This window comes from Chelonoidis abingdonii, chromosome 8, assembly GCF_003597395.2.
Source record: "Chelonoidis abingdonii isolate Lonesome George chromosome 8, CheloAbing_2.0, whole genome shotgun sequence".
NCBI classification, from domain to species: Eukaryota; Metazoa; Chordata; order Testudines; family Testudinidae; genus Chelonoidis; species Chelonoidis abingdonii.
Window position 1 is genome coordinate 28,046,117 of NC_133776.1, and position 13,798 is coordinate 28,059,914.

Sequence of the window (13,798 nt, forward strand, 5' to 3'; positions counted from 1 at the left end):
CCAGGAAACTCTCATGGAGATACTGGGCAATTCACTGCTGCAGGTTTTTCAGCAAAGCTGCTTTGTTTCTTGCCCTGTTAACGGTAACTTTCCCGCACGACTGTGCCATCATGACCGAAGGGGTGGGGGGGGACCACTGCTACACACAGGCGAGCCGCATAAGGGCCAGGGCAGAAGCTGCAGCCTTAGAGAAAACCCTCCCTTGAGTCCTTGCTCCCCCTCAGCAGCGAAGCATCTTCCATAATGATCACACCCTGTGGAAAATGGGGTGACAGGAATGATTATCAGGCCCTCCCTACAGTGCTGGCTCTCTCCAAAAGCCATGTGCCCAGTGTACCGTAGGGTCCGGGAAGAGTGATTTACCCTGCTTCTGCGGCTACTCACCATTTTGGAGGTCTTATGGCTCACGTGTGCTTGCTTGGGGTCAGCCAGGTAGTGACAGGTGTGAGAGTATTGGCTGTTTTAAATCACTGAATCAGTGTTCTCTGTGTTACAAACAATACTACTTCTGTAAAATCTTGTGTTCAAACTTCTCGGAGAAGACCCTGGGAGCCGAGCCTCCCTCTGTTATTGTCGGCTGAATAGCTGAGCAAAATTAGAAAGTGACTAACAACTACGGAGAACTTTCTGTGTGATGTTATGAAGCACTCCGCCGCCAAGAAACAGGAATTGAAGGAGTGGCGGGACAGCCAGAAAAGGGACCGAAACAAGAACACAGCATGCCGGAATGAAGTCATGGAGCAGCTCTTCAAGGTTATGGAGCACCAAGCAGACATGCTCCAGGCGATACTGGCTCTTCAAACTGAGCAGCTCCACGCCCGGCCTCCCCTGCAGCCGCTTTCGCAAAACGCTTTCCCATGCGTGCCCCAAGAGGCCACCAACATACTCTGATCAACCTCCTGGCTCCAATCTATACCTGTGGCATGCCACTCCTCCCCCTTCACAGTCCAGCACTGCAGCTCCCACTACACTCAACACCCATCCCTCTGCAGTTTGGTCCTGCTAAAGCACAGTACGCACTGCACTGTCCTCCAAAGGAGGTGGTTGGATATGGTTCCTGGATATACACAAATCTTTAGCCATCCTGAGACCCCTCCTCCTCCTGGGACCTTCCCTTTCCCCATTCCCCTCACTGCTGATTTTTTCACTCTTCTTTTCACAATTATGGAGCTTACGCACACGGCTATAAGCATAGCAATATTGTCATCGGCCAGGTCCAGCTTCCCATAGAGGCACCACCAGCGGGCTTTTAAACAGCCAAAAGCACACTCAACAGTCATTCTGCACTTGCTCAGCCTGTAGTTGAACTGCTCCTGGCTGCTGTCAAGTTGCCACATGTATGTTTCATAAGCCACAGCATTAAGGGGTAGGCAGGGTCTCCCAGGATCACAATGGACATTTCGACTTCCCTCCCCATGGTGATCTTCTAGTCCAGGAAGAAAGTTCCTGCTTGCAGCTTCCTGAACAGGCCAGTGTTCCAAAAGATGCATGCGTCAATGTCTGTGAAACACCCACAATGATCCACAAGCGCCTGGAGAACCACTGAGAAATACCCCTTGTGATTAATGTCCTCAGTGGCTAGGTGATCTGGTGCCAGAATTGGAATATGCATGCCATCTATCACCTCGCCACACTTAGGGAAAGCCCATTTGTGCAAAGACATCCACAATGTCACTCATGTTGCCCAGAGTCACGGTCTTTCAGAGCAGGATGTGATTAATGGTCCTGCACACTTCCATCAACACAACTCCAACTGTCAACTTACCCACTCCGAACTGGTTAGAGACCAATCGGTAGCAGTCTGGAGTAGCCAGCTTCCAGAGTGCAATTGCCACGTTCTTCTCCAACAGCAGGGCAGCTCTCATTTTCATGTCTTTGTGACACAAGGCTGGGGTGAGCTTATCACACAGTCCCATGAATGAGGCTTTCCTCATCCAGAAGTTCTCCAGCCACTGCTCATCATCCCAGCTGTGCATCACGATGTGATCCCACCACTCAGTGATTGTTTCTCGAGCCCAAAAGCAGCGTTCCATTGTGGTCAGCACATCCATGAATGTCACAAGCAATCTCATGTCATAGCTACTACGCATGGCGAGATCAATGTCACACTTCTCTTGCCTTTTTAGTTTAAGGAATAACTCCACTGCCACTCATGACATGTTGGTCAGAGTGAGCAGCACACTAGTCAACAGTTCAGGATCCATTCCTGCAGCCCAAAGAGGCAGGGTGCCCAATATACAAACCATTGAAAGATGGTGCCAAATGCGGACGGAAGCACAGGGATTTCTGGGATGTGAAACAATGCATCATGGGGTACTGGGACAGGACCCAGGATGCCCCACAACCCACTCCACCTTCCTACAACTCTTAGCGGCAGAAGAGAATGAGGTGCTACCAACAATGCAGGTAGCAGGCACAGTGAACAAAAGGGCACACGTTGCACCATCCCTTACATCCCTACACAACCACAATCTGATTTTTAACTGGTATCTTTTCACAGTTCTCTAAATGATTTCTATTGGACTGTTTTGCACAATAAACTGACAAAACCTAGACAGGTAGAGTCTTGCTAGGCAGAGATGCAGAGAAGACTATTCCATGGCATATCTGAAGAGGATCTTTCTACCATTTTACCATGATGAGGACTTTTTGTAGGCATGTGACCATCATGTCCATGCAATGTCTGCTGGACAGATACAATGATTGCAACTACCCTTGCATGAAGTGAAAGTGAAGTGTGACATGCTGTGTGACAGAAGTCCATGAGGCCAGACATATTCTCACTGATTCTTGGGTGGCTTTGAAATTGATTGATGTTTGAAATCTCTCTTGTGGGAGGCAGGTATCACTATCTCAGAGTAAAACACTGCTACTGTGAACTCTGCACTGAGTTGGAGTCAGTGCGCATTTCTGTCTGTAGACTATGAAATCTACTGAGACAAAGAGCTTTAGAATTATTAGACTTGAGTTGTTCAACTGTTGCACTGATCCTCCTTGAGGAGGAGAGGCAGTCCTGACAGGCATACCTTGTCTTTATATAGGGAAAGCTAAGGTTTTTGTAGTCACCTCTCTAAGTTTTTCATTCAGAGGAGACTCCTGTACCAGGCTCATTGGTAAGTCACAGGACACCGTGTAATGTTTCGATATGGAGACAGTCAATACTGAGGCAGCAGGTACCGCAGAGATAATTGGTACTGAGACAGAAGGTACTGCTAAAATAACAGAAGGACCCAGTGCAAGACTTGGTGCCTCAGGGCTAGTACTGAGGATAGCATGGTCTGCTGTATGCGCTGCCTTGAAAGTCAATGCCAGGGTACCAGACAGAGATCTTTCAGCATATTGGTCCTTTGAAGTAGGAGCCTGAGATGAGTCATGTAGCTAATGACCTTTCAATCTCTTGCTAGGTAACAGAGAGGAAATCTGCACATGTGCTCATCCTCACAAGCATGCTTTTCCCTGCCCCTCTCAGATGTAAATGCCAATGTAGGAGTGGAAGAATGGTGCCCATGAGTGGATGTGGCCCAGAACCTCACAGTGTTTTCTGAGCACTGTTTTGATTATAAACCTGTTCTGTGACTTCACCATGGCTCTGCAGCCTCCATGTTCAGCTGGAACACACAAGAGGTGTCAGAAGAAATTTTTGCACCTAGCAGAGAGTTACCACGTTCAACAGGGCACTGACCAAGAGCAACTGATCCAATTGACGTCTGAGGCTACGGTGTAGTTCTCTTCTTGAGAGGAGACCAAGAACGCCTGCACTGACTTCTTTAAAAACACAAAAAGTTTCAGTTTTGCCTCCCTCATTCTCTGGTAAACTTGGAGAAAGTGCAACTAACAGAGCATCACGCTGGGACATCTCCAAGACACAGCAGGCACAAAGTGCACCCATGGCAGACGAGCACTGAAGCACCACATGAAGGACAGATCTAAAATCCTGGTGATATTTCTGCCATTACTTTGGGGTGGCCCTATAGTAACTCAACTTTCTAGTCTATATACACTGTATTTATTTAGTCAATAGATATAAAAAGAAAAGATTTCAGAGCAGCAGCCATGTTAGTCTGTATCAGCAAAAAGAACAGGAGTACTTGTGGAACCTTAGAGACTAACAAATTTATTTAAGCATAAGCTTCCTTGAGCTACAGCCTACTTCATCAGATACATAGAATGGAACATATAAGAAGAGTGTGTGTGTACACTCTTCTTATATGTATATATGTGTGTATATATATATTTACACACACACACTCTTCTTATACTTGTATATATATATATACATATATACACACACACACACACACACAAGATGCCATACCAGCTCTAAGAGGCTAATTAATTAAGATGACCTGTTATCAGCAGGAAAAACACTACACTATCACTAACTATGCTAATACATCATACAAGGCTAAGGAAATCATATAGTGTGCAGAGTAAACAGATGCTGCAAAGGACCTCTCTCTCTCTGCCTTGGGTGGTAAGAAGGAACTGAGGGGTGGTTTGTCCCACTCTGCCCTTTATGCCCTTGGGTGGGGAAAGGGACACTTAAGGCACAGGGATGATCCCGACAGACACTGCTGCCCAAAAGAACACTATCGTTCTAGCATTTGGCACATGCGCACCCAGAATGGAATCTGTGTGATCACTCAAAGCAGCAGTCACTGTTTCTCAGAGGAACTCTGTGCCTAGCTACTCTACATCAGCTGTGAGAAAGCGCTTTGAAGCAGCACAGAAATTTCTAAAAGCAGCACAGAAAGGGCTTAATAGAGAATATCATGTATTCAGAACTGTGATCCTGCCACAAACCACAAGGACCCTGCAAAAAAAAATGGAGTACCAAGCAGACCCAGGATGATGAGCACAGAAGGTGGCGTCTCTGCAGGCTGATAAGTTCCATATTGCCCTCAGGGAAAGAACAGTAGCTAACAACCAATCATTTCTACTGTGGAAGATTTGGAAGATCAATAAGTCTGTAAAGACCATATTAGCACAAGGGACTTCATACATGAATGACAGATCTTTAAAACTATACTTTTCTCTGAAGCGCACAGCACATGCTCCACAGTATTTACAGTTACGAAGTCAGGAGGTTTACACAGCGACTTCACCACAGAAGCTATGGAGTCAATGTTCTTAAAGGGCAGTTTACTATCAAGTTCAAAGGGAATTTTGCCATTGGGTTCAATGAAAGCAGAATACGGTTATTAAAAAGAAATGCATGCAGCACAATGGGTATTAAAACAACTTCAAATAGAGGTTGCCCACATTAATGACAACAAATTGGTTAACTGGGTCTCACATGGCACTGTCCTGGGGAAGTGGTTATCTCGCTAAGAAGTAGGACTGCTGAGGGAGGCTGCATCAGCCTTTGAAAGAGATTTGAATGAGCAGCAGCGACCATATCAATGCAGATGGTCACGTTTAGGCTCACACATGTGCAATATTAGCAAAAGTATCTCAGTGAAGAAGAACATATGATTTCACAATCTGAAGGCTGCTTATGGCCTACATTTAAAAATAAAGCTGACTCATGACAAGTAAACTCCAGCTGGAGTGATTATTCAGCAGACTTTAATGCCCAGTCCTTCACTGCAATGTTAAAAAAAGGTTATTCTTGCCTCTAGTTCCCCTCTCCCTCTGGAGGCAATTTCCCATGTCATGCAGTTATCAAACAGAGTTCACAAATATTACCGTACAACTCTTACGGTTTTGTAGTTGAGCAAATCTGTGGTTCTTCGTGCTTACTTAAGACAGGATTTCCCATCACAGGCGAAATAGTTATGGGAACCCATGATAGTCCTGGGCAATGTAACAATGAGGAAACGTCTCACTTGAAGACCTTTTAGCACTGTGTTGAAATATACAAGAATTCACACACAAACTAATACTAATGTTTTAGCGGAATCTGATTACGTTGGAAAACATTCCACATACTGAGACACGTGAGGACAGAACAAAGGAAATAACTTCAAGCAACACACTTATTGTCAGAGGCATTGCACAGAGAGGAGGGCCAGCATGTTTGGCTATTTTGCTGTTTTCAGCAGCTTGATCTAGTAAGTGCTTCTCTGTAACAGAAGGGAAGACAAGAAAGAATGTTTAGGAAAGCTAGTACTGTATACATCAGGCAGGAAAGAGGAAGGAGAGAAACAGGAGAAAGGGGGAGGAGAGAGACAGGGGAAAGAGAAGTGGGGTGTTGGTTGATGAACCCACTAACCATATTCTCCAAAATGTCTGCTCCAAACTTCTGTCAGAGAAGCTACTGCACAGCAATCCTTTGTAGTATACATGGGTACATCTGCAGTCTACATAACACACTAAATCTAGACTTTGACTCAGATTTAAGCCTAAGACCCCCTTTCCATTTGCGCAGAAATTAGTCTGACTTGGGCCAGGAACCCTTCTGGACTGAGGCCTGGGGTCAGAGCCCAGACATTTTGAAGTGTGGACACAGCTCAAGTTCAGATCACCAGACTTTGGTCTGGAGAGTCTGCTAATGCTATCCCACGATCCCCTGTGCTGTGCTTCTCAGCCCTTCAAATCCAAAACTTGGCACACGCTTCCCTAGAACCCGAAGCAACCTCCTGGTTCAAATGCAACCACTTGGTATTTAACCCTTCATTTCATGTGGGCTGCTCAACTGGAAACAAACACAGCCAGTCAATGTTAATGTGTATTAGCTATGCCCAGCAGCAAGATGAAATCTGACATTAAAAGCACACTGCTAGCTGAGCAAAGGAACACAGCTGGCTTCTGCTTAACCTCTGTTGTCAAGCAAGAAATACACATGACTTCACCAAGAGCACAAGGAATGATCATGTCTACAAAATTATATTGGCACGACTGGCAGCATTAGCGATCGATTGGACAGCAGAAGAACACAGAGAGTGAATCAAGTGGCTGAAGACAGACTACCACGGAGTCAAGGATGCCAGCTCATGTTCCTATGAAGTTATTAATAAAAGCTGGGATTTTTGTGATTTTCTATTCAGGGCAGAAACCACACCATTTCTCTATTAGCTCTCTGTCTCCCATCAACCCTCTCCCCACCCCACCCGACGCCACATAGTTTCAAAATGCACACTGTGAAAAGAGGAAAAAAGTTAAACACGCAGTCACCATGAAATTATTACTAGTTGCTCATTGATTGTTATAAGTGTGGGTTTGGACTCCATAATTCACAGCCTCACATACCCCTCCTACATAATACAGCACACCTTATAAATCAGCTGCACCCAAACTGTCCTAGACTGCCCATGAACGGAGTCCCTAAAATCCTGGCTGTTATGAGTGCAAACCAAGCCACATGATGCATTTGGTCCATCGCTTGCTTTAATGTCTGAGACCAAGTTACAGCAAAGGGTGGCTGGCTGACTGTATTAGGGATCTCAATGGCTGGCAATCAGTCGGACACAGTGTGCTCATAAGGATGCTGTACTATGTCTTCATGCTAAATCAGTAGAAATTTTCACCCATTGCTGGTTGGTGATGAAAATGAACTTCTTACAGAGTAGGAACTCCAGACAGTCTGTTATGTTCTGGGGCAGGGCATGCTGTTGGGTCTCTAGATGCCTAAACAGTTCCTTAGCATGCATAGATGGCTGGCCTCAAACAGGAATTCATACTTCCACTCAGAGACCTCAGAATATCAGTGTTCTTCAGAGCCTATCCTGCCTGACAGGACTGAACAATCATAGCTAGTAACTAGACTCTCATAAGCGTGCCCCACAGAACTCCTCCCCCACCCCACCCCCCACCCCGAAGGGATATAGAAATCATTTGAATTGGATTTTCAATCTGTCTCTTACTGTGACGTCTGCTAGTTTTTAATGCTGCTCAAAAGGATATCCAAAATGATAGTGTTTTTGGTGTGAAAAGAAAAGAATACATCCCATTGATAAATTCTGACCTTGAATTAAAGCAGCCCCCTTCATAAACTGTGAAATTACTTTTTATCATGCTCAGATAATAATGTTCTGTTTCTCTATTTTCAAGGCCCTTCCAAACACATGGTATCAGGAGCCTGTGGGTACAGACCAATCTACTGTGGGGTAAGAGGAAGAGAGTCTGATGAGCTGGTAGGAGACCTGCTACGTAAAATTAATCAGCAGGTACAGAAGGACCACATGGAGTACCAAAAGGATAAGGATGCATGCAAGGTGGAGAGAGAGAGAGAGAGAGAGGCTGCCCAGCGTGAGGAGAGTCTGGCAGACAGATTCATGGAACATGACAGAACACAGCAGAAGGAGCTGTTCAAGCAATTACTTGCACTCAGAGCTACCTGACTGCAGGCTTAAGTGCCACCTTCAACTCCTGCACTTGACCCACAGCCTGAGTCTCCTCTCCATTATTGTGCCCTGCAGAGCATTTCTGGTTCTTACATGTAAATACTCATGTAAAATAAAATGTTGAATTTGTACACAAAGCTACAACCACAAGTTTTATTATATGTAATACTAAAAGTGGCACAAACTTTCATGAGTGTCATCCGATACCCAATCTCAAACTTTCATAATAAAATTATTAACTCATCACAGTATTCCATAAACTGTTTGCCAGTATGAATAAAATGCATAACCTATCTCCATACATTTCATCAAAGTGTTTCCAGAATTCATAATGCACAATACCAACTCATTTACAAAAATCTTCCCACTGCTGGCTCACACTCATAGAGATAGCAGCCTCAACTACCATTTCATTTCCCCTCATGCATGGAACAGTGAAAGCACACAGTAAGCACACACTAGTCATGACAGATGCACTGTTGGCCTGCGTATACTGGTTCAGCAATCCTGCAGTGCCCAGAGTCCATTCCTGGTGAAAAGATTCCCATTCTCCTCTCAGACATTGGGCAGAGTGCAGCAAGCCACAATAATGCTGACTGCATGATGACACTGGCATCCAGATGCTTTTGAAGGCAGTGCCCATGGGATTTCAGTCTGCTAAATGCACATGCCATCACCATTCCACAGCTACTGTATATATAGTTGAACCTTCTTTTTCCAGGGCCTCTGAAAAATAGCATATGGTTTCCAAAGTCACGTCAACAGTGGGTAGGGTCCCCTAGAACAACAGTGGGGATAGTGACTCCATTTATAACTATGGCATTGAGTGGGAACAACGTCACAACTTCTCCATGAAGGTAAAATCCAATCTCCGAACACCGTGGCATTGTGCACCCTGCCAGTGCATTCCCGTTAATGTCCATGAATCTGCTCCTATCGTCAACCAGGGCCTGCATAACAATGGAGTATCCTTTGCGATTTATGTACTCATGTACATCTTGAAGTGGGCACAAGAGTCCCATCAAGGGTCCTGGTGCAGTTTGGAAAGCCTGTTCTCTGAAAACCTGCAATTATTTCAGGAACATTTGTAATGCCCTCCAGGACTCTTGATGCACCCAAAAATGATCATGTCACAAACTTCCACCACCACAACTCCCACAGTTGATTTGCCAGCTCCAAATTGGTTAGCCATGGATCTGTAGCAGTCTGAGGTATCCATCTTCCAGATGCCTAAAGTGACTTGCTTCTAGAGCAGCACGGCCCCCCTCAAGTGTGCACCCTAGTGCTGAAGGGTTGGGGCAAGCTGCTTATAGACTTCCAAGAACGTCTGCTTCTTCACGTGAAAGTTCTGGACCCATGTCGACATTCTGTGTGACAGTTGTTTGTGTTTCTCCATGATGCAAAGCCACCCCTTTCATTGATTTTAATTCCCTGTAAGCGATGTCGTCAGTCACCCCTCCCTCCATCAGAGCAACAGCAGACAACTGTTTCGTGCAAAACCAGGCAAGGAAGCAACAGCAGCATGGTGATGAGAGGGACATTATCATAGACTTCTCACAAAGTACGGGCCGGGCAATGTGCCCGGGCAATGTGCACATCATGCTGATGAGCTCTGCAAACACGCTGGCCAAACAGGAAATGAAATTCAAAAGTTCACGAGCCTTTTCCTGTCTACCTGGCAAGTGCATCTGAGTTGAGAGCACTGTCCAGAGCAGTCAGAATGGAGCACTCTGGGATAGCTCCCAGAGGCCAATACCGTCAAATTGCATCCACACTATCCCAAATTTGACCTGGCAAAGCCGATTTCAGTGCTAATCCTCTGTCGGAGGTGGAGTAAAGAAATCGATTTAAAGAGTCCTGTAAGTCAAAAAAAGGGTTTCGTTGGGCGGACAGGTCCAGGGTTAAATCAAGGTAACACTGCTAAATTCGACCTAAAGTCATAGTGTAGACCAGGCCTAAGAGTGAGAGAATCACAGGAGAGGTACAGACATGAGGCCTGAAACTTGTGGGGGTGTACTCAGAGACCAGAGAGGGGTCAGAGTTGGAGCTAATCTAGTAACCATGACAGCAGGTTTATAACCCAAATCTTGAGGGTTTACATTCCTTCCAAAACTCAAACTTGGCGATCATATCTGGAGATTGTTACCCATATAAATGTCTATTCCTTTTTTGACTGCTACTCAGGTCTCAATATCCACGATATTATGTGCCAATAAGTTCCACAGTCTAACTGTGGGTTGTGTAAAAAAAAAAATTATCTTTTTGTGAGTTTTGAATTTGTCATATTCCAATTGTATTGGCTGTTCCTTTGTTCTTGTGTTATGAAAGAAGAAGTTGAATGATCTACTACTCTGTACCATTCCTTATTTTTTTAGTTTTATCGTAACAATCTTATTCACCTTTTCTCTTAGATAAAGAGTCCCAGTCTTTTCAATCTCATTTCACATTAGAGTTTTTTGGCCTTTTGGTCCATTTCTAGTTAATAGTAAATATATTATTTTAAAATGAAAACTAATGATTAATTGAGTAGACACAGAATGGGTTAACTAATTCAGTGCATGAAAATGAGGAAGGAAAATTAAAAAAAAAACACCACATCCCATATTTATGTTCCGCTATGAAGACAAGTTTCACTATTCTGAATGTACCAGTGAAGGTAACAATCAGCATAGGAACAGCAACCAAGTATTCCTTCAACACAAAGGAGAATTTCTTTTTATCATAATCTTTATACAGGTACCTTGTTCATTGAGATGCATTAAATATAGACTATACTAATAGCTTATACTGTGTGTCTTCTGCTCAGATGAATGTTTTAAAATTGTGCTGAGAAATGAAATACAGTTTGCATTAAGCAAGAAATGTTAAAAACCTGAATGCTATTAGTAACCCACAGCATAGTTATTCCCCTTAGAACGTGTTGCTTTTAAGCCTTAACCTTGATAATTAAACGCAACAGGTTTTTTCTTTTTTGTTTGTTTTGGTTGTTTGTTTTTATGTTCCATGGGAAGATAGGCTGTATTCTAGCCACTTGGCTGTGATATCAAACTTACAGTATATTAACTGAGTCCTATATTAATGTACTATATGCTATTTCTAATATATTAGAAAATAATAATAAAGTAATACAGAAAATATCTTTTTCCTTAAGGTTTACACAGGAAAAAGACAAGATTAACTTTTGTAGGATACAGACCACAAATTTGGTCAACAGATGCAGTTAATGCAATGAATATGAAGATATTTCTGAATGTATTATGCATAGGTCAGTAGCATGTCACATTTTAAAGATTAAACTTCACTTTTTAAAAAATAACTTTCCTCCTCAGCTTCTGTTTTAAACCATGAACTGGAGTAACATCACCACCACCAATGGGACATCATCTTTCTCTGAACAATGCCACAGAGACACCAGAATTGCACATGTAGTATTCCCAATCCTATACACTGTCATTTTCCTCACTGGAGTTATATTGAACAGTTTGGCTATTCGAGCTTTTTTCCAAATTCGAAGCACCTCAACTTTCATCGTCTACCTCAAAAACACATTGGTTTCTGATTTCATAATGACTCTTATGCTTCCTCTGAAAATTCTTACTGATTCAGGACTGGGTCCATGGCAACTGAAAGCTTTTGTTTGTCGCTTTTCAGCTGTGATATTTTATGAAACCATGTATGTTAGCATAGTACTACTTGGACTTACTGCTTTTGACAGATTTCTCAAGATTGTGCGACCTTTCGGGAAGTTTTGGGTGCAAAATGTCACTGCTGCACAAATTCTTTCAGGTCTTGTTTGGCTTTTCTTCTTCGTCCTCTCCTTGCCAAATATGGTTTTATCAAACAACAAAGCAACACCTCTTTCTGTGAAGAAATGTGCTTCTCTGAAGAATCCCTTAGGACTGAAATGGCATGCAGCTGTCAACTACATATGTCAGTTCATCTTCTGGACTGTGCTAATTCTAATGCTTCTATTTTATGCAATTATTACCAAAAAGGTATATAATTCTTATATAAAAACTCAAAAGAAAGATAGCAAAAGCAAACAGAGGATTAATGGGAAAGTATTCATCATTGTAGCTGTCTTTTTCATATGTTTTGCCCCATTCCATTTTTGCAGAGTACCATACACACTAAGTCAAACTGGCAATACAAGTGACTGCAATGTACAGAACCTATTATACATTGCTAAAGAAAGTACTCTTTGGATAGCTACTACAAATATTTGCATGGATCCTTTGATATACATAATCTTGTGCAGATCGTTTGTAGAAAAAGCATTCTGTATTAAAATGAAAAAAATTAGAAGTACAATGCGGGAAAATCCAACAGTCCCTTTGGACACCAGAATAACTGTATAGATTCCTAATTTGGTGTAACTTTATAGCTTTCTGTAATTTGCACAAAAATATTTGCAGGGAAGTTGAAGGATACTTTGTGTCAAGATGTTTTATTCTAGAACTGAAACTTTAAGGGTTGTTCTCTGAAATGTGACTTTGTAAAAATGGCATAATGTAATTTTATACTATCAAAAGTACTCTGCTTAACAAATAAAATGCTGTTTCTCTAACTGCCAGACCCAAAAGCTCAGCTTGCAGTCCAAGAACTAAGCTGGGTTCTTTCCATCTGGTGCATCATTATCATGACTAACAAAAAGTTCGGCCAGCCAAACATTCCTCAATGACACCTGTGCAGCCACAATGTCTTCATGTTGTACCCCAAGTGATAACCATTCAACTTCACTTCCTTCAGTGGGGTTGCACAGGTGGGTTAGGACATAGTGAAAAATCACATTGATGGTAACGCTTTAGGTGGAACAGAATCTGGTTCACACTCTCACACTGCTGTGTTGGCTCCACAGGGCTAACAGGAGTAGAAAGCACTAAAAGCTTTTTGGTCACTAAAACAAGTAGATAAGGACAATATACACAGTAACTGGAAATGGTGACTATGAAGATGGACTAAAAATACTTTACCTAACTTGGATAACAAGAGGCACATGGCAGAGCATACAAATATTTAAATTCAATCTACTGCATATGAGAAACTAGGTATACTTTAGTACAAAGTTTACTGCCATCTAAAATAAACAGCAGATTTTTGCCTATTTAATATGGATGCTCCTATTCAACATTAAGGTTTTGTTGCTCTTAACAAATGGCACTATCGGTTGTCGCTTACTGTATATGGAACCACATGGCAGGGGAGAGGAAGAAGAATTTTGCTTGATACAAAAAGTTATGATGAGGTGTAAGAGACAAGTTATCCCCCATCCCTCCCCCTTTGCACATCACATCTCTCATTTTCTTGCCTCCTCTCCTCCATCACCCACTTTTCTCTCCTCGACAGTGTAGTGATGAGGAAAGAAGACAACAGGTGTATGGGAGGCAGCCCTAGAGCAACAGGAGTCAACTCATGGGCTGAGAGGCACTGGAATCCTCTTCTCCCACAGGTCCATGCAGAGCCCAGGGTTACAGTGTCTTAGGAAGACTAGGCTGAGAGTTGTTCAACACCCA

The 13,798-nt window shown here is 43.1% G+C and overlaps 2 protein-coding genes across 2 annotated transcripts in view; one reads left to right on the plus strand and one right to left on the minus strand.

Annotated features, from left to right (window-relative positions):
- The window catches only part of MED12L (mediator complex subunit 12L), a 324,753-nt gene that overhangs the window by 110,438 nt on the left and 200,517 nt on the right, over positions 1 to 13,798 (minus strand). The window lies entirely within an intron of this gene.
- P2RY13 (purinergic receptor P2Y13) lies at positions 10,936 to 13,379 on the plus strand. Its single transcript, XM_032774321.1, has 2 exons — positions 10,936 to 11,021; positions 11,615 to 13,379. Exon 2 carries the CDS (start codon positions 11,630 to 11,632, stop codon positions 12,641 to 12,643), a length of 1,014 nt encoding a protein of 337 aa, XP_032630212.1. The 5' UTR covers positions 10,936 to 11,021; positions 11,615 to 11,629; the 3' UTR covers positions 12,644 to 13,379.

What these genes read in the sequence shown, in the direction of transcription:
- P2RY13 (XM_032774321.1), top strand. Translation starts at nt 11,630, where the DNA reads ATGAACTGGAGTAACATCACCACCACCAATGGGACATCATCTTTCTCT.